Source organism: Vombatus ursinus, unplaced genomic scaffold (assembly GCF_900497805.2).
Source record: "Vombatus ursinus unplaced genomic scaffold, bare-nosed wombat genome assembly UNPS02014799.1, whole genome shotgun sequence".
In the NCBI taxonomy this organism is placed as follows: Eukaryota; Metazoa; Chordata; class Mammalia; order Diprotodontia; family Vombatidae; genus Vombatus; species Vombatus ursinus.
The window spans coordinates 40,365,037-40,390,328 of record NW_020954577.1 but is presented as its reverse complement, the minus strand read 5'-3'; the positions used below and the strand labels follow the sequence as shown (position 1 = coordinate 40,390,328).

Here is a 25,292-nt window from a genome sequence, read left to right as displayed (position 1 = left end):
CACAATTTGAAAGTGTCGATTTTACGGCATTCAGCTTTCCTTATAGTCCAACTCTCACAGCCATACATTGCTACTGGGAAAAAAAAAAAAAAACAGAAAAACCGTATTCTTTCTTAGGCAAGTGTTATTATATACAGGTTAGCCAGAGAATAAGCATTATGGACTTGCCTCGTTGGAAGGGATCTCAAGCCAACTTCTAACCTGAAGGCATAGAATTAATGAGATTGTTGCTTTGTAGAAAAAAGAAAAAAAAAAAACTCCTTTGACATCCTCCTAGGATAAGGCAGTATGCCTTTCAACACTGACATAAATCCATGAGTGAAAGTTATAGAAAGGCAGATTTCAGTTTGATCAATCAGCATTAATTAAGTGTCTGTTGTATGAGGATCATTGTGCCCTGTAGGCACTGGAGATATGAAGAGAAAGGACAAATTGCCTATTAATGAAGGTAATCTACAATTAGTAGGGGCTGCTTTGGGAGGTGGTAGGTTTTCCCTCCTGGGGGGGTCTTTAAACAAAGACTCTGTTACTATTTGTCAGGTATGTTGTATGAAGGATACTGTCCACATGGCCATCAGGATCCCTTCTGCCTTTGAAATTCTGTGATTCTGAGACTGAAGCAGATGGACAGACTTCCCTCGGACCTCACCTCACTCTGTTTTGTAGCATGCTATTTTTGTACTCGTCCTTCCTTTGCTAATTAGGGAGCTTTTTGGAGTAGAGCCTGACTTGTCTTTCTGGCTCCACCATAGGAGTTTAATAAATGCTTGTTGAATTTTAATTTTACAGATCTTATGTTGACAGAATTCATGTACTTGTGACAATGTACAGTGGTCATGTACATGACCAATTCAGCACATTGGTCAACTTCTCAAGGATCTTGAGTGTGTCTTTGGGGGTGTGTCATTTCTTACAGTGGTTACTGGGGACTTTGAGGCCAACATGGCGGCATCTGTTTTTGTATTTCATCTTTTCTGATGTTTCCTTTTTCATATAAACTATCATTATTGTGGGGCCATCTAGAAACACAACATCCATCCTCGTGATCCTCAAATGTGTTTTCTCATAGACATTTTACTCTTTGGTATGGTTGTGCTCCAGCTGGCCCTTCTCATGAAGGATGGGGTAGTGGGGAGCAGGGCTAAGTGCTGGGGATACAAAAAGAGACAAAAGACAGTGCCTGCCCTCAAGGAGCTTTCAGTCTTTTGGGGGAGATGGCATGAAAAGCAAGCTACCCTCAGGATAGATAGAAGATAAGTAATAGAGGGAAGGCACTGGAATTAAGAGGCCTTGGGGAAGGCCAGCCTTATATTGGAGGAACTACAGAAATCAGAAGATTAAAATCAAGTGAAGGAACCTTAGTGTGTAGTAACATAAACCTTGTAAATGACCAGAGTAGAGCAGTAGGTTGGGGGTAGGACAGCTCCTAAGTATGCAGTGCATATATAAAGTATGTGAGGCAGCCAGGTGACTGTGGGAGAAGGGCTGGAATTAGTTTGGAAGACTCGAGTTCTAATTCTGCCTCAGACATAGATTAGCTGTGTGACCCTGGGAAAGTCACCTGACAAATAACAGCACCTTTCTTAAAAGGTTGTTCTAAGGTTGAAAGGAGATATTTGTAAAGCGCTTAGCAAGCCTTAAAGTATTATACAAATGCTACTGTTGTTATCTTTAATATAGAATGCCATGTATAGGAAGCCACTTGTAGGCCATTTTGATAGAAGCAGAGAATGTATTAAAGGGAGAAATATGAGATAAGACTGGAAAGGTGGGTGGGAGTCAAAAAGCGAATGGCTTTATAAGCAAAGGTGAGGGTTTTGTATTTTAGCCTAGAAGCAATAGGCAGCTATTAATGATCTTGGGGCAAAGGAGGTGGCATGCTCAGATCTATGACAAAGGAATATTAATTTGGCATCTGGGTGGAGTCTGTTGAAGAAATCCAGGTGTTTGGTGATGCAGGCCTGGACTAGGGTAAAAGCTGAGTCAGTGTCAAAAGGGGGAAGTCTACTGATAATATTGTGGAGGTGTGATTGACAGCATTTGGCAGCTGATTGAATGTGGGGTCATGGGGGAGATGGACACAAGAATGACTCGAAAGTTGCATACCTGTGTGCCTGGAAGGATGATCATGCCCTCAACGGAAATAGGGACATTTGGAAGAGAGACAGAGATCTTTTGGGAAATATAATGAGTTCAATTTTGGATGTGTCGAGATAGGGAAATTCTTGGATCATCCTTGGAAATGCCCAGCAGGTTGTTGGTATTGCAGAGCTGGAGTTGAGGTAGGAGTGATTAGGGTAGCACATCAAGATTTGGGGGTCATCTGCATAAAGGAGCCCATTGGAGTTCACCTGAGTGTGTAGAGAGAGAAGGTAAGCTTGTACTTTGTCTGGGATAGAGCCCTAGGGGATACCCACTGTTAGTGGAAGGGGAGAAGAGGATCATCTTACCAAGAAGGCTGAGAAGGAACAGTGTTGAAGATGGTGTATCCTGGAGGAGGGCATGGTGGTGGTGTCCAAAGCCACAGAGAGTCCAGTAGAAGGAGGGCTGAGAAAGGCTGTTGGATTGACAGCAGTGATTTAAAGGTTTTGTATATCATCTGATAGAATTTAAAAGCTTACTACTTATTTTATTTTACAGTGTTATGCTTTTAGAGCCTTGCGGTTTCTCTTCAGTATGGAAAGGAATAGACCTCTCTTTAAAAGGTACATGTTTATAGAGCTTTAAATGCCAGTGAAGTTATTTTTGCTAAAGCTAGCATTCAATTTTAATTTGTTTTATGGGGCCTGTTTTCAGATAGAATGTTTAGTTTCATGCCAGAGGAAAAATGAATCACAAAGATAGAAATCGGTCATCACATTGCTAGGAAAATTACCTTTTGCAAATAACTAATTATGGAGAAGTATAAATAACTGTCAATTATGAAATCATAGAGACAAGTCACCATATGGCTATAAATTTTCTTAGGTGCCCATGACTCGAAGGACTTTTAATGTCCCTTTATTTTAAGTAAAAATTTAAATGCATATAAAAACAATTACATTTATAAAATAGTCTTGAGTTTTACATGTTCTGTTCATTCAAAAATGCCAAAGCTGATCTAATTGACTTTCCTGAATAAATAGGGGTAAATATTTGGGATTCAATACTCTCTAGAAGGTCATTCTCTAGAGATGTGGTTTGATGGTTATGTGTGATCATAAGAGTTGGTAGGTTTTGCTCAGAATGACTGTTTTGGAGAGAACCTCCCCAGACAGAAGTGTAGTGTCACGGAGAGTGTTGTGCACTGAATTCCAGTTCTGACTGCCATTTCCTAGATGTGTGCGCTTGGTCAAGCTGCTTTCCCTCCGTAGGCCTCAGTCAACTCAGTTGTAAAATGTCTCATTGGGCTGATTGAACCCCAAAGTTCTCCTAGCTCTAACCTTCTGCGATAGATGCACATCAGCATAGGTGCCAATTAATTATGGGAATTGGGGGAGAATCAACATTCTCCTCTCTAAAGTATAATAAAGTGTAATTAGCAAGCTAAGAATAAGACTTTGAACCCATGTAGCATCTTTTGAGAAGCTACGTTCATTCTGTTTCCACGATGTGCTTAAATTGAAGGGGCAGGTGAAGGGAGGAGAAAGGAAGAAAATGAAATGGACGCTATTCTGCTTCTTGTCAAGAAGGCCTCAGATTACCCTGCCACCTTTTAGGGTACTTGCCTTATGGAAAGTGCCTCTTATCAGCCATCCCATTTCCTTGTTTTTTTTCTATTGAAATGATGTCAACCTTTTCAGAATTGGCAATGATTCCAGGAAAATAAATGGGAACAGACATTATTTCGCCTACTTTATAGACAGACAAAGCATGCTGAGATTAGGCTATGTGCCCAAATTCACATACTAAGACAGTATATGAGGGAAAATATCCCTGAATTGATTAGGTCTACATAAAGCATGTATGTATTTTTTTTTACATAGACTTTTCCCCACTGACTTGTTTGAGATCTTCATTGATATAGGACATTATGTACGCGATATCAGCGCTTATGAAGAGCTGGTATCAAAGTTGAATTCACTGATGGTAAGTGCAGAGCTTTATCGATACTGTGGTGAGTTTGCAACATGGCCCGTAGGAGAATTGCCGTAGTCACCACTCATTTCCTGTTCGTTTTCTGATCAGGAGGATGACCTGAAACAGATTGCTGAAAACATTGAAAGCATAAATCAGAATAAAGCACCAACGAAATATATAGGCAACTATGCCATTTTAGACCACCTTGGGAGCGGTGCTTTTGGATGTGTTTATAAGGTGAGTTTGCCTTTCATCAAACAACAGGTTTGATATTTGGGGAGTGAGTTGGATATGTGTGGCATCAGTTTCCACACCAGTAGCACCCCAAGGGCCTGGAGGCAAAGAGCAATTGTACAGATAGAAGTAAAAAATGGCCCCTCTCTTTTCCTCCAACCATGATCTCAGTTGCTGTTATTTCAACTGATGGTTTTAGAAACTGGCCAGGAGTGTTTTGAGAAGGACAGTCTTTATTTTTGTTTTTATTATTTTTATATCAATTCTCACAAACAGCAGGCAGAGTGGTTCTTGCATTAAAGTGTGACCACAAGTCTATAATTTCACAGCCATCTGCCTGTCATTCCTCAGTCAGACTCTGCTGGACATCACACAGTATAGAATGGATCATGAACATTTTTAGCTGATCCCACTGAAGATGGGTTTGGAATAAGAATTTTAAATGCTCTGAGAATGACCGAGATGCCTTGATTAATCCCAAGACCTTGTTTATGAACTTTCTTCACTCTCCCTTATCCCTTGTCATTCTTTCACTTTGCCTTGTGTTTTTTTTTTTCCATAGGTTAGGAAGCGCAGTGGTCAAAATCTTTTAGCAATGAAAGAAGTAAACCTACATAACCCTGCATTTGGAAAGGACAAGAAAGATCGAGAGAGCAGTGTGAAGAACATTGTCTCGGAGCTAACGATAATTAAGGAGCAGGTGAATGCCCTTATTTTTTGGAAATTTATTGATTGAATAATGGGTATAATTATTAATTAAATAATCAATTACTGATTATTTAAAATTATTATCGATTAAATGATGAACATAATCAATACAGTAGCTCAGACTTCTAGGCCTTACTATTTGTATTTGTCACAGGACTGGCCAATGAAGGCCTACGCCGTGTGACATGTGTGGCTGGCCCGGCCAGGGGCAGTGGGGAGCCTACTTCCTGAGATGTGGGATGCTGAGTAAGGGAGAGGTATCCCTCCCTGGTTCAGCATTGTCATGTGCTCCGGGAGTAGGGAAGGAAAGCCCAGGTAAGGGAGGAGCCTGAGTCCCTCTCTCAGCGAGGCTGATGGAGCCAGGAACACATGGTGCTGGTGTTTCTCTTTCTGACTCGCGTGGCCAACCCCCTCACGGGTTGTCGGATGAGTCCCCAGAGCATGGCTGTCTGCATCCCCCTCTCAGAGTTGTACTCCAAGCTCACAGTAGGGAGGCTCTTCCAATGCTCTTGGGGGGTGGGCAGCAGTCAGAGAAGACATATGGCCAAAGCTTCTGGGACTGGGACCTTGCCATTGTAGAAACACAAAACTTGGTTCCCATTTGCAAAGTGATTCACATACATTATCTCATTTGAGTCTTATAACTCTTCGGGGTAGGTATTAGATGGTGGTGCTAGTTTTTAAAGTCTGGGCCAGTGATTTCGTCAGTGTAGAGAACTTCTGGATTGGAAACTCCCTTCATCAGTGCAGGTTGCAACTCATTTGTGATTCATACTCTTAGAGAGTTGTTTGGGCTACTGAGGAGTTAGGTGACTTGTCCTCTGTCCCACCACTAGTTGGTGACAGAAGCAGGGCCTGAATCCAGGTCTTCCTGATTCCAAGACTGAACTTCTGTTCACTTACACCGTACTGCTACTCTGCAGTTCGTATTACCCCCATTTTTCAGATGAGGAAGCTGAGTTCCAGAGAGGTTAAGTGACTTATCACAGCTATTAAGTGTTAGAGAATGGATGGGAACTCAGGACTTCTTCACTTCTTATCCAATGAGTTAACATACGTAAAGTGCCTTGCAAACTTTACAATGCTAAGGAAATTCTGGCAATTATGATGATGATGATGATGATGATGATTACACATTATTAACTCTGGTTAAATGCATAAAGATGGTTTTGCTTATGACTTAGAATTTCCTGGCTTTTTTCAAGTGGAACCAAGCAATTAACATTTACGCTGCCAAGATCGTATAAATCTAGGTTATTAAATATAATAAGCATGGTTGTTCAGTATGTGACCAAGTATATGGGGATGCAACCCTGGCACTCAGTTCAGCTCACATTGTTCAGTATTTGTTAATGGTGGCAGTTAACCAACATCGTGGAGGTGGAATTAGGAACACACAAGCATTTCAGGAGAAATGGGATTTCCCTGCATCATCCAGGGCACCGAGTTCTGTTTTTCAGTCAGCCTGATTTTTGTATTTGTAGAGAGTATAGCTCTTTGAGATGATTTCTCTTGGGTACAGTCATTATCATGGCTCCTTATTACTCAGGTATACATAGCACCTGCCAGTCAATCAGCTAGCATTTATCAAGGGCCTACTGAGTGCCAGGGCAGCTAGGTGGCGCCATAGTGCATAGAGCACTGGCCTGGAGTCAACAACTCTCATCTTTGTGAGTTCAAATCTGACCTTAGACACTTACTACCTCCGTGACCGTGGGAAAGTTGCTTAACCCTGTGTGCCTCAGTTTCTTTATCTGTGAAATGAACTGGAGAAGGAAATGGCAAACCACTCCAGTGGCTCTGCCAGGAAAATCTCAGTGAGGTCGCAAAAAATCAAACTCTGTGCCAGGTGCTGTGTTAAGCTCTGTACATTGAAACAAAAAATGATGTCCACAGACTATGGATTATTAATTAAAGTAGTTGGATTTCAAATTTGTAAATGAGCAAGATCACACACCTGAAGTTGCCATATTTAGCTCACCATGCTGTGTAATGATACTATTCAAGGATGACTTGTTTATTAATAGAAAAAACACTCTGCGTACCATGATGATCACATCCAGCATTAGCGTGAAACCTCTTTGTAAATGTGTAAGACTCTCAGAACGTAATCCTGGCAGCTGGCTCCCCTGTGTCGTGCCCCAGGCCGCCTAAACATTTTTGACCACTTGCTAATTGGCGAGACGTAATGTTTTTAGAGACTTGGGGAAAAGAGGGGAAAAGAGGGTCCTTGGAGGACCTGATCAGTAGCATCCATGCCTTGTGAGTCACGTGGGGCTGTCATTACATTACCTGCTAACTCAATAATTAGTCAGTGGGTGGTGAAGAACTAGGTCATTAAGGAAAGGGAAATGGAGGTCAGGTGAAAGCAGAGAGAATGTGTGTGTCTGTGTGTGTGTGTGTGTGTGTGTGAGAGAGAGAGAGAGAGAGAGAGAGAGAGAGAGCAAGAGAGAGACAAAGCAAGAGAGAGAGAGAGAGCGCGAGACAGAGAGCTAGAGAAAGAGAGCTAGAGAGAGAGAGAGAGCGCGAGAGAGCGAGAGAGAGCGCAAGACAGAGAGCTAGAGAGAGAGAGAGAGGAGGAGGAGGAGGAGGAGGAGGAGGAGGAGGGGAGGGGGCATGAAAATGAAAGTCCCTTAGAGCAGGGCAGAAGTAAGGAACTAGAGTAAAGGTCAGTGAAGGGACCATACTAGGAGTCTGAATATGAGGCTCATGTTGCTTTATGAAGGAATAATCAAGAAAAATTTAAGTGGGTGACAAGTTGGGATGACCTTGGGCCTTTGTTACCACCATAGAATTCATTGTTATCAAATTACCTTTTGGTTGTTGTTCACTTGTTTCAGTCCTGTCCGACTCTCTGTGACCCCATTTGGGATTTTCCTGGCAAAGATCCTGGAGTGGCTTGCCTTTTCCTTCTCCAGTTCATTTTACAGATGAGGAAACTGAGGCCAGCAGGTTAAATGACTTGCCCAGGGTCTCAGGGCTAGTAAGTGTCTGAGGCCAGATTTGACCTCAGGAAGATGAGTCTTCCTGACTCCAGGCCTGGAGCCCTATCCACTGCACCATCTAGCTGTCCATAGATTACCTAGCTTCCAAATAACTTCCCAAACAACTTAAGTTAATTTTTTTTTTTTTTTACAGCTTAAATTGGGTGGAATCTCAGAGAATTTTAGTTTTGTAATTACCTTTTTTTTGAGAGATCAGGAAACTTGGATAGATAAAATAGGGGAAAGACAATTTGGGAATTTAAAAATTTCCAAATTCAAATTTTAAAATAAAACCTCTATGAATCTCAGTTTCTTCATCTGTAAGATGAGGGGGTTAGCTTCTCTCTAAATTGTATGTTCTATAATTCTGTATGATTAGGTGATTATCAGTACAGCATAGTTAATTAGACTTCTTTTGAAGGCTATATTTTAGGAGATCTTTGTACTGAGATAATATTTTATTGACTGTAGCATAAATAAAAAGGATCATGATAATTTCAGTGAGACTTTACAACTTGTAGAATATTTTAAATTTCTTATTTTCCTGTTTGAAGCCTAGCTAAAATTTTCCACAAGATATTTTCAGATAGGATTTTTCTAACCCATCCTCTCACATTTTTCATTTTTTCTTATAGCTTTATCACCCCAATGTTGTACGCTACTATAAAACTTTCCTAGAAAGTAAGTATATTACCACAGTATTTGTTATTAATGAAAATATTAATAACTTATAAACAATAAAATCATGGGGTATTGGTTTGTAATAGGGAGTCAGGAATAATAGAGTATTTTAATTAACAATGATACTACATTATTTAATATTAGTAATATTTATGTTTATTGTTTTATATTACACAATTTCAATCACTGAGTATTTACTGTGCCTATTATGTTCATTGCATAACATCGTGCCAGGTGCTGGGTGCTATATGGATTATTGTCTGTATTGAATGCTGTTGTCTCTTCATCCTTTTGTGTGTAGATGACAGGTTGTACATAGTTATGGAACTCATAGAAGGAGCACCTCTTGGAGAACATTTCAGTTCTTTGAAAGAGAAACAGCACCATTTTACTGAAGAGAGGATATGGAATATATTTATACAAGTAAGGATTCATGTTGAATATATTTGTTTATAAAAGACACAAAATGGCATAATTCTTTTGAATTCCTTTCTTGGAGACATGCAAGTTTGCCAACCATTGAGGTAGCTTTATCTCTATCTCTTTCTCTATCATCTCTCTGTCTTTGTCAGTCTCTGTCGTCTTTGTCTTTATCTCTGTTTCCATCATCTTTGTGTTTGTCTATGTCATCTCTGTCTGTTTCTTTCACTGTCATCTTTGTCTCTATCATCTGTCATTATCGTTATCTCTATCATCTCTGTCTTTGTCTCTATCTCTATCATCTTTGTCATTTCTCTATCATCTTTGTCTTTGTCTGTCTCTATCATCTTTGTCTCTATCTCTATCATCTTTGTCTTTGTCTCTATCTCTGTCAATCTCTGTCTTTGTCTTTCACTATCATCTTTGTCTCTATCATCTGTCATTATCGCAATCTCTATCATCTTTGTCTTTGTCTCCATCTCTGTCATCTCTGTCTTTGTCTATCATCTTTGTCATTTCTCTATCATTTTTGTCTTTGTCTATCATCTTTGTCATTTCTCTATCATCTTTGTCTATCTCTATCTTTGTCTCTATCTCTGTCATCTCTGTCTTTGTCTCTATCTCTGTCATCTCTGTCTCTGTCTCTGTCTCTCATCTCTGTCTCATCTCTTTCTTTGTGGTTATAGCTATGTCTTTATCTATGTCTATGCCTTTGTCTCTGTTCTTATTTACATCCACCTATATTTATATCTATGTCTGACCTTGTCCAAGGATCTTTGCCCCTGCCTCTGCATTTCCATCTCCACCTCCATCCATGTCTACATTTGTCTTTCTATCTATGTTTCTGTCTAGAAAAATAAACTCATTTCTGTTTCTTGTTTCAAGCTGTGCCTGGCTCTTCGTTACTTGCATAAAGAGAAAAGGATTGTCCACCGAGACCTCACGCCGAACAATATCATGTTGGGGGATAAGGACAAAGTAACCGTCAGTAAGTACAAATTCTGAGATTCCTTGGAGGACAGTTTCTTGATATCTAAAGATAACCAGTCTAGAAGGTGTGTTGTGAAGTCGGTGAACCATGTCAAATTTATCTGAGAAAAAATGCATGGCGTTTGAACCCCATGAAATGTAGTTGGATTATTGTGACGGTCAGCGCAGCATTGCTGTTGCTGGGGTTGCATGGCCTTTGGTGCTTTGTGACTTAATTCACATTTTTTGGAGTGAACCTTAGGGCTTATTTAGTTACTTACATTTCAAAATTATGAGGTACCTCATAGGCATCCAACTTGAACCTCACAAAAGTCTTTTGAGGTAGGTAGGACAGCACAATTTTATCCACATTTTACAAAAAAGAAGTTGAGGCTCCGACAAGAGAACCACTTTGCCCAAGACCTCCTAGCTAGGAGTGGCAGAGATGGGGCTCAGACCTTGGTTTTATGACCGTGGCACCTAGGCTATAAGATTCACCCTTGGAATTATGAATTGTAATCATAAGACATCCGTTCATTTCATCATTAGAAATGGACTGATTTTTCTTACAGTCAGGCTTTTTAGACTTTCAAGACACAGCCTAAAATAAAAACTTGTTTTTTTGCCTTGGACTAACAATATTTTCTGGATGTGTTCTATTTCTTATCCTTTGTCTAGATTCTAAACAAAGAGATTCCAAACTCCAGCATGACAGACTAGAAAATCAGAAGGTATTCCTGGGATTACTTAGAGTCTCTTAGCAAACACATTTGTTTACGTGCCATGCTATCGAGATTTTAGCCGAGATACATTTGTCACTATCATCTTTCGTGGCTGTTGTAGTGGTGGGGGCCATTTTATTATTTTAATTTTTAACAGGAATTGTAGTTTCCTTGATATTATTGATTGCAGATTTGCTGTATAAAATTCACTAGTCTTTAAAAATACAGGTAATTTTTTTAAAGTTGGTGAATTTCAGGCTCCTTAGTCCCCAAATAGAAATAAAACTCTTCTCAAAAAAAAAAAAAAAAAAAAAAGTCATGGGCTTATTAAAGAATGCTACCACGAGAGGGCACTCATGTCATGCTTTTCCAGTTTCACCGTGCACTAGAATGTTTATTTTCTGAGTGATTGCTAGGGAGAAAAATGCAGAATAATGTTAAAAGGAATGAGAAAAAATGTGCATGAAATGGGGGACAAAAACCCAAGAGCCTTAGAAAAACTGAAAAGGGCTGAACTGCCCTTAAAGGTGCTTCCTTCTGGTCCAAGTACAGAAGCAGCTCCCCACAGACATTGGTTCAAGCATATTTTAGGAATATGTAGCTTTGAGAGTTACAAACACATTCATGTGAGGCTTTTTAAAAAAGTTTCTCTTTTAATGGCCCTTACTATATGATATATATTTAGCGTCTGACCCAGGTACTTGCGTGTAGCCTTCAAAGAGACGCGAGGCAACAGATTCTGGCTCCCAGACCCTGCCATCTGCCAAGTCAAAATCACACTTATGAAATAACATTATAGAATTCCTCAGAAGGGGGAAATCTGGTCCAGGTCAGCTTTCCTTCCTTCTATACTCTCCATTTGTCATCTCTTTGCGCTTTTTTTTTTTTTGCAACCTAAATTCCTAATCGTTAAACCAAAAAATAATCCCCTCCCCCCAAAAAAATACCTAACTTATGTTATCCTAGAGAATGAACTTTAGCTGTAGATGTTAGCGAGCTGATACAGTGAAAAGAATATGTTGAACTTTGAGCCACAGGAGCTGCATTTGTGCGATCTTTGTTGCTCTGTGCCTCAGTTTCCTCATTTGTACACTGAACAACTTGTACAGAGGGGGCACCGTGTACCATATGAATAGTTTGTGGAATCCTGGAGGTATAACATTTTGTAGGTCAAAGTTTGTGAGCTACCCACAACAGAGAGGTTCATAGATCTTCAGATAAAAGTGTGCACATTTCCCCCAAGTTCAAAGATAAGACGCTTCCCCTTATGTCCACTAAGTTCCGTGGGTTTGTATTTTAAACTATCAAGTGTGGTGAGTGCATGCTGGTCACAGGGTCACAGATCTAGAAAGGGAAGGGGTCTCATGGGTCATTTAGTCCAATCTCGTCATTTGCCATGTTACTCAGAGAGACTACAGGAAAAGAGTTCACACAAGTCCACTGATTTCCTGCTGGTGCCACTGGGGCTGTGCTCAGCTGGGGAGAAAGGGTACGGGGCCTTGGATCAGATACAACAGCATTTTGCCATCCAATCACCTGGTAGAAAACCAAAAGATTATTAGTCTAATTATCTTTAAATTCCCAGTCAGTCGGCCCAAGGCTCATCCTTTGATAGTAATTAACTCAAAAGAAGATGAGAAAAAGATGAAAGGAAATGTTTGTATATAGTTAGATCCTAACTCTGGCCAGGAGATTTCTCATCAGTATATGCCACTGGCCAAAGAGGGAAAGAAGTGAGAATTAGGTGATTAATCAGTCACCATTGGTGATGTATCTGCACAAATGCATCCATGCCATTCTAGGAAAAATGAGTGAAGAAGTCATGTTCTACTAATAAAAGTGAGTGGGTCAGGAATGTCATTTTGCTGTAGTAAGGATGGCATGTTATATTGTAATCGTGTATGGGGAGATACTTTGCTCATGTAACCTTGAAATGTGGAGAGTAGAAGAATGTTACAAATTTCAAGCTGGTTTCAATATGTATTCCTTGAAACAGTGTGCGCGACATGTAGGTGGGAGTATATTTTTGTTGACTGTGTCTAGCGCTCTAGGCAGGGTTCAGTAAGTTTGTGTGATCTTTCTAAACCTGCTGAAGTCCCTGGGTCCCTAGTGAACTACTACCTCAGGCTTCCTCCAGAACCTGGCAAGTCACAAATACAGCAAGATAGTCTACTTGTGCCATTGAAGATGGCGTGTTTCAGAGTTGGCCGCCTTCAGGAAGATCCGTGTCGTGAGAGGCAGCGTTTTCACGTACGGCCTCCTCCTATTGTAGCTGTCGCTCTTGTTCCTGGATTCCCCAAGCCTGATGGATTTCTCCAAGCATACACATTGTGGGGCTTCTCTTTCTTAGGTATGAGCTGGTGTTGGATGGGAAAAGAGCCAATGTTCCTGTTGATAATCCTACTGGAGCCTGGGCTGGACCTCAGAGCGCAGACTATAGTTCTTGGCAGGGTTGGTACCCGAAGCCTCCCTAGCTCATTGAGAAGTCCCCAGAGCTTGGGCTTCTCTGGTAATGCCTTCCAAGGCCCAAGGCCATCTCTGTGTCGCAAAGAGGTGCTGCAGAAGGATTCTAGCAGCACCTCTGCAAGAATTCTTATCACTACAGGACATTAAATTGCAGTAAAAAAACAGCTCATTTTTGCCATTCATTTCAGTCCTCTTCCCTGTCCAGCTCTTTACCAGAGCTCATAACAAGTAGTAAAATGGATTTGTTCGAAATTTCTTTCCTCTCTTTGCTGCTGTTTTGCTCAGTTTTTTTTTGAGATAATTAATTGGGCCAGGCCTGCCATGAATAGGGTGCTAAGAGGCCCCACCTGCTAAAGCTGAAGTCACGTTGGAAAGTGCTCAAGCATGGGTGATTTCCAGGAGGTGCCCGCAGTGAGTGCTGGCCAGGGGGCCCCTGTGCCTGGGCAGAATGGAGAGTCCTGTGCCAACTCTGCCTTGTGGATGACCTGCCTTCTTACTTCCTACTGAGCAGGGCAGAAGTGAATTGCATTCCCCCCATTTGTTGGTGCAGAGCAGAAGTGGAGAGCAGATCTCCCAAGATAAAAGCTGGTGGGGGATCGTGGTGAGGAGCATAGATCCAATCTGTCAAACCCATCTCCTTAAAAAATTTTACCCCCTCTCTTGCCATCCCCCATTAGAGAACTGGCAGTAGACAGAATCCCACCTTATGGGTCCAAGTATTAAGAATTTCCCATTTTATCCAAGCAGAAAGGGACAGAGGGCAGTCCCCTTCTGGAATCTCCAGTTGATTCAGCTGACTGCAAGAACAAATCCTTCCTAATCGCCTCTAGCCATGGAATGCTGCAACTGACCAGTACTCTAAACTGCCTCCATGTGTTCTACCTCACCCTCAATAGCCATTGTTCTCATGATTCCTTGGCTTGGTCTTTAAATTTCTCCTGTAACAGCCAGGTTCCTGGATGAGGTCCACTTAGCCTTTTACACAGAAAGTTGCTTCCTGGAAAGTAGTGTCACAAGGCTACTAATAGGATAAACCCAGGGCTCTCTGAGCTGCCCCTGTGCCAGGTCCCAACGTCCCCTACTTCTGTTTTCCTCTTTTACCTCTCCAATCTTAGTAGAGTTGAAGATGTTCTCCAGAGAAACCTCTGAATCGGGGGTATGCTTTCTACCTGTAACCTATTATACCTCACCTCTTTTACACTTGTGGGCAAAGTGAAGCCATTAATTTTTCTTCTGCCTTCAAAACTTGGTCTTTGAGAGATCAAAAATCTCATTTTTCCTCTCTCTAATTGCCTAATACAACAGGACAGTTTCATTTTACTCTCCTTGTGTAAGGAATCCAACCTCTCCAAAGCTATTAAGAAGGGCCATGGAAAACCAATTCCAATATGTCTTCATAAGAACACAACTTCAAAAGAAGTGATAGACCATTCTTCTCGCCTTCTGCAGCTGCCATAGTATCACGTTTACCAGGTTAGCAGCTCTGGAAGGCATTTCCCTCAGGTAGCAGCTTCAGGAACTGCTTACCTGTGTTCTCTGACACAGTCTCTTCCCTGACCCCGAGCCAGGCTAGGCCTTTTATACTGCAGATGTCGAAAAGGCCAGATGAGCTTCCTGCCCCCTTGAAAGGCTGGCCCAGTTCATCTGATGCTGGAGTGATCGCTTAGTGTGTAGGGTGCTGGTCTGGGTTATTCTTGGAAGAATGAGAAGACAGAGACAAAGGGTAGGGGTGACAGGGAAGAGAGGAGAAGAGCCTCTGGCCGTGGAAGCCCACCCCAAACAGATGGTGCTCCTGTTAGACCAGGCTCACCTGGTTGGGAAGTACCACCCTGCTCACCCAAGGCACGCTGACCCGAAGAAGGAGACCGATATTCGCTAGTGTGCTCTGACTTCCTGAATCACATCCACTGCGTGGACACTGAACCTTTGGGAAGTTGTCCCACGAGCAGAACAACTCCAAGGTGGAAACATTGGGAGGGAAGGCACTGAGCAGTGACGTGCCTGTGGATAAAGGGTAATATTTGAATCTCAGCACGTGAACTTTCTTTGAACTCCTCGAATTTGGGTTACCCAGTCTGCAGAGGGTTCATAGGCTAGAAGGAAATAATAATGATGAGGATGATGATGGTAACAGCTATTATTTATATGGCACTTACTATGTGCCAGGCACTCAGCTAAGTGCTTTACAATTATTATCTCCTTTGATCTTCACAACAACCCTGGGAGGTAGGTGCTATTATTAATCTCATTTTACAGATGAGGAAACTGAGAAGAAAAGAAATCATGTAACTTGCCCAGGGTCACATAGCTAGTAAGTATTTGAGATTGGGTTTGGGCTCAGGTCTTCCTGACTCCAGTTGTACAGCGCCATCCACTGCACCACCCAGCCACCCAGGGTAGTTGCTTTAATGTATTGGGTTTTATGCCTTTGTAAGAATATGACTGAGAAGGCAGTGTGTGGCATAATGGATACAGCTGGTCTTAAACATAAACAGTTGTACATAGATAAGTAGGAGTTGTTGTTGTGTCCAACTCTTCATGACCCCCTTTGGGGTTTTCTTGGCAAACATACTGGAGTGGCTTGCCATTCCCTTCTCCAGTTAATTTTACAGATGAAGAAACTGAGGCAAACAGGGTTAAGTGACTTGCCCAGGGTCATACAGCTAGTAAGTGTCTGAGGCTGGATTTGAACTCAAGAAGACTCATCTTCTTGACTCTAGGCCTGGCGCTGTATCCACTGCACCACCCCGCTGCCCCAGATAAGTAAGATACAGATTAAGTAAAGACATAATAATTACATTATGTGTTTGTATGTATGTTGTTTAATTTCACAACTATTTGAAGAAGGATCAAAGTATGAGAGGTGAACCATCTATGAGCACTTCCTATGCCTTCTAATGTTTTCTGGAAGGAAGATGACATTTCCTGTGATTCAAATATAAATGAAGAACAAAATTGAGAAAATGTATAATACTATTAATAGAGATAAAACACCCCTTTCAAGTGGCTAGCCCTTATTAATTCTTGCTATATTTGAGTAGGCTTCCCAACCATCTGTGTTTTTTATAGAAATCTGGGTAATTGCCTGTCATTATTCAAACTGACTGCACTTCATATAAATGGCAGCGAGTAGAATGATTGTGTTAGTTAACTAGCTTAGTTGAGCACCTACTACGTGCTAGGTGCCACACTAAACGCTGGGGCTTGGAAGCTGTGTGTACTGTGGTTAAAACCCCTCCCCCCCAGGATTTGGAGTCTCCCCCCCTTTTCAACTCTGTGATTTGGGTCATATTACTACCTCTTGCTGCCTCAGTTTCATCAGTGTAAATGGGACCGATAATGCTGACACTTTATAGTATTCTCATTGTGACAGTCAAATGAGAAAATTTGTTAAAGTGGCTTATGATGAGTGTCAAATGCCTTTGTTGCTATCTCTCCCAAAGTTTAATGATCTCTTGGCAAAGATAGGGAAATTGTGATGTAACATCTGAAGCAGGGGTGTGGTGGAACCAGCTGGAGCTGATGATTCCATTTTCAGTGTGAGCGTTTTCACCTCAAAAACTGGGGCTTCATTTGTTGTTTTGTTGATTGTCAAGACTTAAGAAAGTGATGGAGAAAATGTTGATTAAGGCGGATTAAGTTTTGTGCCTCCCTCCAAGCTAGTTGTCAAACATTTACCAGCACACCCCTCGTTTCAGCTAAACAGTGTCAGAAGGGCTGTTTGGGGTCATCAGTGGACCAAGATGCCTAGGCTAGTGTGAGGTAATACCCAGGTATAAAACTAGTATAATGAAGGTGTTTGTTGAATTCCTAAACGACAAATTTTGATTTTTTTCCTCCCGGTAAACGAGAGGAAGCCAGGCCCTAGCAGACAAAGACTTGGATTCCTAGTCAGGAAGAACAGGGTTGTGTGATCCTGGACGCTGGGACCCAGATCCCTTTCCCTCCCAGCCCCCCAGGCAGGTCCAAGCTGCAGACCAGGGGTCCAGCCACAGTGGCAGAAGTTACCTCATGAGCCTTTTCTAAGCAGAGGGAGGAAGGCCTCTCTTCCAGTGCCAATCAGCACCTTCTCCTCAGTTAGTTGGAGAACCCTGGGCAGTTGTACGATTTACCCAGGGCCGCAGTGCGTCTCAGAGGCAAGACTTGTTGGGCCAGCATCTTGTCACTTCTGTTCTGCCTTTTCATCAGGAGTTTCCTGTGCCAAGAAAACCACATCAGAGTATTTAAACGTTCTTAACAATCTGTTCAGTCCCAAAGCAGCTCCTAACGACCCTGGACAAATCTAAGCCCGACAGCATTTCCTGTTTCCCAGCACTCTTGGTGGAGATTAAGAGAGAGGGGGTACGGGGAGCGAACTCCAGCCCTTGATTGGGCCATTTTCAGATGGAAATGTATGTCATGTTGAAGAGTGAAAAGGATGTGAATCTGAGCATGTGATTAATATGTGTCTTGTTAAATTTTTAAAGAATCAGGCATTTAAAATACATTCGCTCCAAAAAGAGGGTGATAAAGAGTAGAAAGCAAAATCACTCGAGCAGATGAGCAAGTGGGATATCTTCAGCATTGGAATCCGTTAATTTTTTTTTCCATTGGCTGAAAATATTCTCAAGTTCTTATAGCTCCGTACAATGTTTACTCCATGGCATAAAGTGAGTGTGTAGATCCATCTTTCAGTGCCGCTGTGAAATATATTAAATACAAAATGGAGTATTGTGGTTGTGGGGGAAAGCTCTTAGTCTTTTAGGTTTGGTGGGAACCTCATCCCCATTATCACAGTGGCGGTTTCTACCTTCAGACTGTCTCTGTTTCTCCTGTGCCCCTGGGCCATTTTGTTCTCTGTTTCTAAGTTTCCTGATTTTCAAGAAACTTTCTGATCATCAGAAATAGTGATGCCTCAAAACAGCGGAGAAAGTTAATAATGATAATGAAGATGATGATAAGGGTGGTGGTAGTAGTAGTGGTGGTGGTGGTGGTAGTAGTAGTAGCAACAGCAGCAGCTGTAGTGGAAGATACTTACAAAGCCCCCTAAAGTTCACAAGAAAGACCTTGCAAACCTTAAAGCACTTTTGTAAATGTCAGCTGCTATTGTTATCAACTCTGTCCATTTATCCTTGTTTGATGTCCTAAGTTTTCCTAAAAATCAGTTGTTATGCTATCCAAGTTGCTGAGCACTGTGCAGTAGCTATAGAAATGCCTGAGTTCTCTCTGTGAACAATGAAGATTAACTAAGCAGAGACATAGACAATGAGCAATTTTTGAAATACTTGAAATATATGTGAATTACATTAAAATAAGGCCAACAAATCTACTTGATTTATTATTTCCTATTATTTACACGTGCCTAACATTCATCCCCAGAAAAGTATAAAAACTGTTTTTTTTGCTGCACACCAAGACATTATTCTTGTTAAAACAACCAATTATATAATTAGCAGCAGGGCCATATTTTTGCTTCGTTTATTATAGTCTGCAGGTATAATGAGAATACATGTGTGTATATGTATACATGTGTATATATGTTCTTTCAGAGCATATGACTTACCTATAGATATCATATCTTTTGCATGAAAAGCAACATGGATTTGAGTCTTGGCTTCAGATTTTACTGGGATGACCCTGGGTGCAGTGATTGATTTCTTTAATTTCCTTATCTGGAAAATTAGGGCACTCCTGTCCATCCTCCCTACCTCACGGGACTGTGATGAGGAAAGTGCTTAGTAAATCAAAGAGCACCATATAAATATGAGTTCTTATGTAATATCTTGAACATAACAGATATTCAGTTTATTGAATGAGTGAATTAACATAACTTTAGTCATATCATCATTTGTACACATCTGCTTTCTTTTATATGATAACATAATTCTATATATATATAACTTATATATAATCAATGTAATCATGTGATATTGCTTAATGGTTGCCATTATATAAATGCCTTTGCCACGATTAGCTTTGTGGAGGCTGTGTGGATAGAGAGCAGAGCTTCAGATAATCCCGAATTTAGAACTGGAAACAGCCTTGAAGTCCAAACCCTTCATTTTACAGATGAATAAACTGAGGGCCAGAGAGGCGAAGTAATTTGCCCAAAGTCACACAAATAATAAGCGGCAGGATAAGAGTGTGAATGTAGGCACTAGTAGATATTTAATAAACGCTTGTTGTCTGACTGACTGATAGTCCTCTGACTTGAAATCTCATTCTCTCTCCCCTGTGCTGTGTTATATTTTCTCTCTGACCAGGGTATCCCTGATCACTTTGGTGAGTTCCTTAATCTTCTTGATGACATTATATGGCACGGACATTTTTAGGGGCAGCTTAAGGTTCCCCGTCCCATGAAGGTGAGCATGCTTCTGCCGGCACCTCACTGACCGAGTTTCAGAGTCTGGGGCCTCCTCCAAGATGATGGGTTGAATGAGGCTTAGGAGGATGGACTTTTGTCAAAGGAACCAACCACCCCTCTCTTTGGTCTCAGTGGATCAGCTCTCACTCTTTCAGTCTTGGACATTGGAATGCAGATTGGAGAGGAGCAGAGTGGGCCCATGGGTGTTGCAGGGTGGGCAGAGGGGGTAGATAGGCCTAGGTCCACATGAAATTTCCTTTTCTTCAAAGCACTTGATGGTGATTGTGGCAGAAGCAAGTGGCAAAGCCTGGTGTGTGTGACCATTTCTCTGTTTGTAGAGAGTGTTGAGAACCCGCCTATCTCCTAGATAGGATGGCCCAGATGGCGGAATCCTGGCATCTGGGTTTCAAGCCAGAGAAGGGGCATGAGGAGCAGAAGTTTTGGGAGTTCTCTCACAGCGAAGCCCAAGTGAGGGCGTCTCCGAGGATCCATCCTCCATCTTTTAACAAAAGGAGGTTTCCTAGAGAGCCTCTTGTCACAAGATGTAAAATATACTATTGAATGGCGTATTTGTCGCACGTTCCCAGAGTCTAGAAGATGCAAAGGGTGCTGATTGATCATCAGAGGACCGACGCTGGCACCCCATCTCTGCTGCCTCCCTCACGAGTGACCTTGGGCGCTCTCTCAGTCTTGACTGGATGATTTCCAAGGTCCTGTCTTCCAGCCTGAGGTCCTGGGAAAGGGCCTGATAAGTGACACCTGTGGGTGTCCTCCCTATAACCAGAATGCAAAAAATAAAGTCCAAATATTTCACGTTATTTTGTGCAGTTTTGACTACGGTGATATTCTATTGCATTTTAAAAAATCAAATTACCTTTCTGTTTAGTGACATTTCGTCCGTTTTGTGCCTGTTTCACTGTGCAATGTTGTGGAAAGAACACTGAACCAGGAATCCTAGGTCTGGGTCCCAGGTCCGAGTCTGCTTCTGACTCAGTGTGTGAGATTTGGAGTTGTCATTGATCTTTCGCAGCCTCAGTTTCTACATCTATATAATTTAATGAATGTAATAATGATGTGGTTTATTTATATAAAACTATGTGATTAGAATCAAAAGAGTAATTGTGTTAATTTTGAAAGGAAAAATGATCAGATGCTAGGAATTGATTTATTATTATTATTAATAATACTACACATGACTCTTATCTTTCCTAATAAAATGCAGATCATTTTCATTCAGTGTTAAAAACCACACACACATATAATTAACATGACCTTTTTGTTGTTATTGAAGAAGGTTTGAGATGATTCTAGAGCCCTTATCCCTGAGGCGGTATATTTTGTAGCAATATCCTAGTTAATTTCCTTGGTTTTAATATTTCCTATTGCTTTCCTATTACATACCTTGACTTAATTACTTTTATCATATGATGCAAATGATTGCTTTCATTTTAGATTTCTTGTATTTATGGGCAAACAATTACAGATGATATGAGAAACTAAAACTCAGCGGAAGTTAATTTACTGCTATGTTCTGAGTTACATTAGCAAGGAAAATTTTCTTCTTTTTTTTTTCAGTGAAATCAACCTGATTAATATGTATCCCATTAATTAGGGCTGAGGTAGGTGTGAAAGATAAGCAGATGGCACATTTTGACAAAGTGGGAAAAAAAACCAACCTGCTTTTTGTTGTGAACTACACTGATTATCAGTCCAAATGATAAGAGTTAAGGAACAGTGCTATCCTCACGAAAAAATTAATGGCACTTTTTTTTTTTTAATGAATTGTAGCTGACTTTGGCCTGGCAAAACAAAAGCAAGAAAACAGCAAACTCACATCGGTTGTTGGAACAATTCTCTACTCCTGGTAAGAAAGATGAAAAATGTGTAATTCTCAAATTCTGTGTTCGCTGGTTTGAGTTTTCATTTATTTTCTTAATTTAAAATAGAAGTTGTTCCAAAGGGATCTTTACTGTATCAGTCGTTCCCCCAGGAAGCACTGGAAAAATTTCCTCCACGTTCTAAAAATGCTGCTTGCCGATTTTCTTTCTTTTTTGGGGGGTGGTGGTGATGGTGGTGGGTGGGGAGCGTTGTACCATTTGTAGCACGATCAAATGTAGGGCATTGTTACCACAGCGTGTGTGTTCCACGGTGCTGATAGATACACAGTGGGATGGTAATTACATTGATCCAGAGAATTCAAATAGAGGTATAGACAGCTTTATCCAAATGTAGCATCCCTTTGTGAGGGACTTTTTTTAAAGACAGTTCTTAATTTGAAAGGCCCAGCCAGCCTCAGACTGCAAGATTTAGATGGGCAGCCTGTGGGGAAAGGAGAACAAAATGTCCTAACCTACTTAGTTGGTTCTTTCCGTCTTTTGTATAAACCAAACAGATTCTGATGGAGTCATTTCAAACCCAGTCTTTTAGCGTGACTCTCCATAGCCCACAAAACAAAGTCCAGATTCCTTGGTTTTATAATCAAGGCCCTCTCTGGCCTCCACCTCAACTTCGAGCTTTATCTCCCATTTCACAGACCATGGGCTCCAGCCATATTGGACCACCTTTCTTCTTGAGGACACTCTCTGGGCTTTCTCACTAACTACATTTTTTTCTTTAGGCTGATAATTCTGGATGGAATTCCTTTTTTTTTTTCATTTTTTAGTCGTTTCTTCAAGACTCAGAGACCAAGTGCCACTTTTTCCATGAAGCCTTCCTTGGTTTCCCCCAGCCAGAAGTAATCTCTCCTTCCCCTGTAAACTGAGGTCTTTTAATTTGTGCCCTTCCTAGGGCACTCAGCCCCTGCCACATTGAACCCCCTCTTCGGGCAGCCCTCACGGGCGTTCTAATTATCTTTGCCCACGGCTTGTTCTTTCTCGCATAGCTCTAGATTGTAAAGTATTTCACAGCTTTCAGCGTCATGGCGTTCGCCTTCCAGTATCTCACAGGAAATGATAGTTACTGACAGAATTATTTGTATTAGATGAGTTAGTCGTCAGAAGATGTGTAGACAAGCTTTAGAACCTTAAAAAAAACAAGTCCAGCCCCCAATCTTCCTGATGGGGGAAGTGGGTCCACGAAAGAACACCTTTTTTCTTTGTTTCTTTTAGTTTTCAGTCAGTTGAAGTGGGTGTCTGTGGCTGACATTTGTCTGGCTTTGTGGGACTTCTTGTCTGGGGCCTATCCAAGAGGCACGGGCCTAGCAGCTTTTTTGCTCCTTTAGGGGAACACTTCGGGGTCTCCACCAGCAACGTGGTGGCCATTTATCTTCTTGGTCCTTTCATGGATTTTCTATCTCCCTGGCCCGGGTAAGACTGTAAACCCTCCATGTCTTTCATCTTCTGTAATGGCTCCTTATCTCAGAAATCTCCTCCATAGCAGACACACCCATTTCATTGGAGGCCTTCCTCTGGTTCTTGTAATTATTAGTGGAGACTGATGTAGCAGTCGGCTCCCAGCCCACCTCCTGTCTGGCCCTGGGGGTCTTTAATGATCTCTTTGACGCCATTTCTTTGATGATGAGTCGAAGCCTTTTACCCAGCATGCATCTTTCCACTGTCCCCTACATTACCTGCAGGTTTGATTCTTTGGAGATCATGGTCCATGACGTGCAACGAGGTAGCCAAGCTGATAGAACGTGTGCATGCAGGCATGTATTTATCCATGTATTCATGTGTATGTGTACATGTATATTTATGTGTGTGTGTGTATATGTACACGTGCGCATGTATGCACTATATTGTATCCACACAGACACTATGTATATATTATCATGTGTGTATGTGTATTTATTATATATTCCTGTATGCATAAGAATATATGTGCATATGTGCTATGAATAAACACCATCATTATGTGTGTATATATTCCTATATATGTGTATATTTATATCCCTGTACATGTGTGTTTATTCCTATATATGTATATATAGTATCATATATGTGTATGTGTTTCCTGTGTATGTGTGTGTATACCCACATGCACACACAAAAGAGAGTATATATACACAGTGTGTGTTTGTGTGTGTGTGTGTGTATAATGGTAGTGTGTATATATAGTATATATTTACATATTCACATCTATATACATATATAAATAAATATATCTTTATCTATACACAGACATATACCCATATATTTGTAAACAGGGAGCAGTCTGGGATTACTGACAAGGATGTATAGTTTTCCATTCGGGGCTTGCTCACTGTCCTTCGGCATAAGGGAAAGTGATAGACATATAGTCAGAGACAGAGACACGGAGAGAAACAGTCAGAGACAGGGATCTTGATTAATTCCACAGGGCTGCCCACCTAGATGCATGTCATAATCTGGGCCATATTTGTTTTTTCATCCACTTTGTTTTCTCACTGTGGATGCTTAGGCCAGTCTCCTTCAAATGACTGGATTTCATTGAGGAGGCTTTGATATTTCAGGATTTAGTACAACTAATGGAGTGTGTTGTGTGAAAAGAAACATGTAGAGAACTTTATCATCAGTAAGGAATGCTTCTGTTTGGATTCCACACAGGGTGCTTCCCATGACACTTGTTTTCTCTCTTTTATGCTTCATTTAATTTTTTACTCAGAAGACTATTGAACAGTATTGTCTCAGAGGTCACATCTGTCATGAAATTGTGTGTGTTGGGCCATACAGCTGGTTGTACGCTTGTTTGAGGACAGCTTCTAAAGCAGTATTTGAATCTACTGAAGCAATTTTTGTGAACTCAGTAAACACCAGGCATGGCAGTCACGCCCTGTTGTGTGACTTTGAAGATGTCATCTGCCTTAGAAAATAGTATAGAAAAATTTGCCTCTGCCAGGCTCAGACTTTTATCTAACATTTCCCCGTTACCTGCATGGACCATTTTCATACATTTTTAATAAAGATGGGAAAATAGGCATATGGATTGGTAATTACTGTTATCTTTTCGGTTGCTGCTTTCAAAAGCTATTCATGATCTTTTCCATTCTTTTGGATTCTTCCTCTCTTTGAAGATAGCTTCAAAGTTGATCCTAGAATGCCTTCAAAATGTTGTCCCTTCTCTCCTGAATTTATTCAATATTTTATTCATTGTCCAGTCTAGTCATCCTTCCCAGTACTTCATTGTTACTGTCACTCTGTCACAAAGTACATTGCATCAGAGAATAGGATATTGTGACTTCATTATTACCACTTAGAAGAAAAAAAATGTGCAAGTGTTGGCAATCTCTTCCATTTCATGTCTGTTTGTTATTCTTCAAGTTTCATCTATAACTGTTTTTTTGGGGTAGTCTAATTTAGTTGGATTTCATGTCAAGCTCTCAATTATTATTATTTTACCGTTTTGTGAAATAGTGCTGATTCTAATCTTCCATCTTTCTCTTTCATGTTTTGCAAATAAGTTTATTCTCTATGGTGTTGTTACTTTTAGCTGCTGTCAATGTCTTCTTGCCAAGGAGATTCGGTATTTGCTGACTCAGGTGGTTTCTGGTCTCTTTTGCCCTTCTCATGGTGGCAAATACTTTATTTCCCTTAAAGTTCTATTTTAAAAAAAAAGCATAATAATCAGATTCAATGTCTTGGACTGTATTCATTTCCCATTTTTCAAAATCAGTCGCTTCGACAGTAGGTCATTTAGGAGTTAGTATAATCACATACAATGTCTTATGCTTCCTTTTAATTTCGTATTGATTTTAACATTTGCTCAGTCACTTGGTGGCAACCCACTATT

At 41.0% G+C, this 25,292-nt stretch overlaps 1 protein-coding gene across 2 annotated transcripts in view; it reads left to right on the top strand.

Annotated features, from left to right (window-relative positions):
* The window catches only part of NEK10 (NIMA related kinase 10), a 243,601-nt gene that overhangs the window by 85,148 nt on the left and 133,161 nt on the right, over positions 1-25,292 (top strand). For both annotated transcript variants that reach the window (XR_003570051.1, XM_027872513.1), the window contains exons 16-23: positions 2,641-2,705; positions 3,966-4,068; positions 4,168-4,296; positions 4,856-4,993; positions 8,621-8,666; positions 8,968-9,089; positions 9,972-10,074; positions 21,375-21,450. Coding sequence is in view for 1 of the 2 variants with exons in the window: in XM_027872513.1 (XP_027728314.1) it covers positions 2,641-2,705; positions 3,966-4,068; positions 4,168-4,296; positions 4,856-4,993; positions 8,621-8,666; positions 8,968-9,089; positions 9,972-10,074; positions 21,375-21,450 (782 nt within the window). In the remaining variant the exon portion in view is untranslated. The remainder of the gene's footprint in view (positions 1-2,640; positions 2,706-3,965; positions 4,069-4,167; positions 4,297-4,855; positions 4,994-8,620; positions 8,667-8,967; positions 9,090-9,971; positions 10,075-21,374; positions 21,451-25,292) is intronic.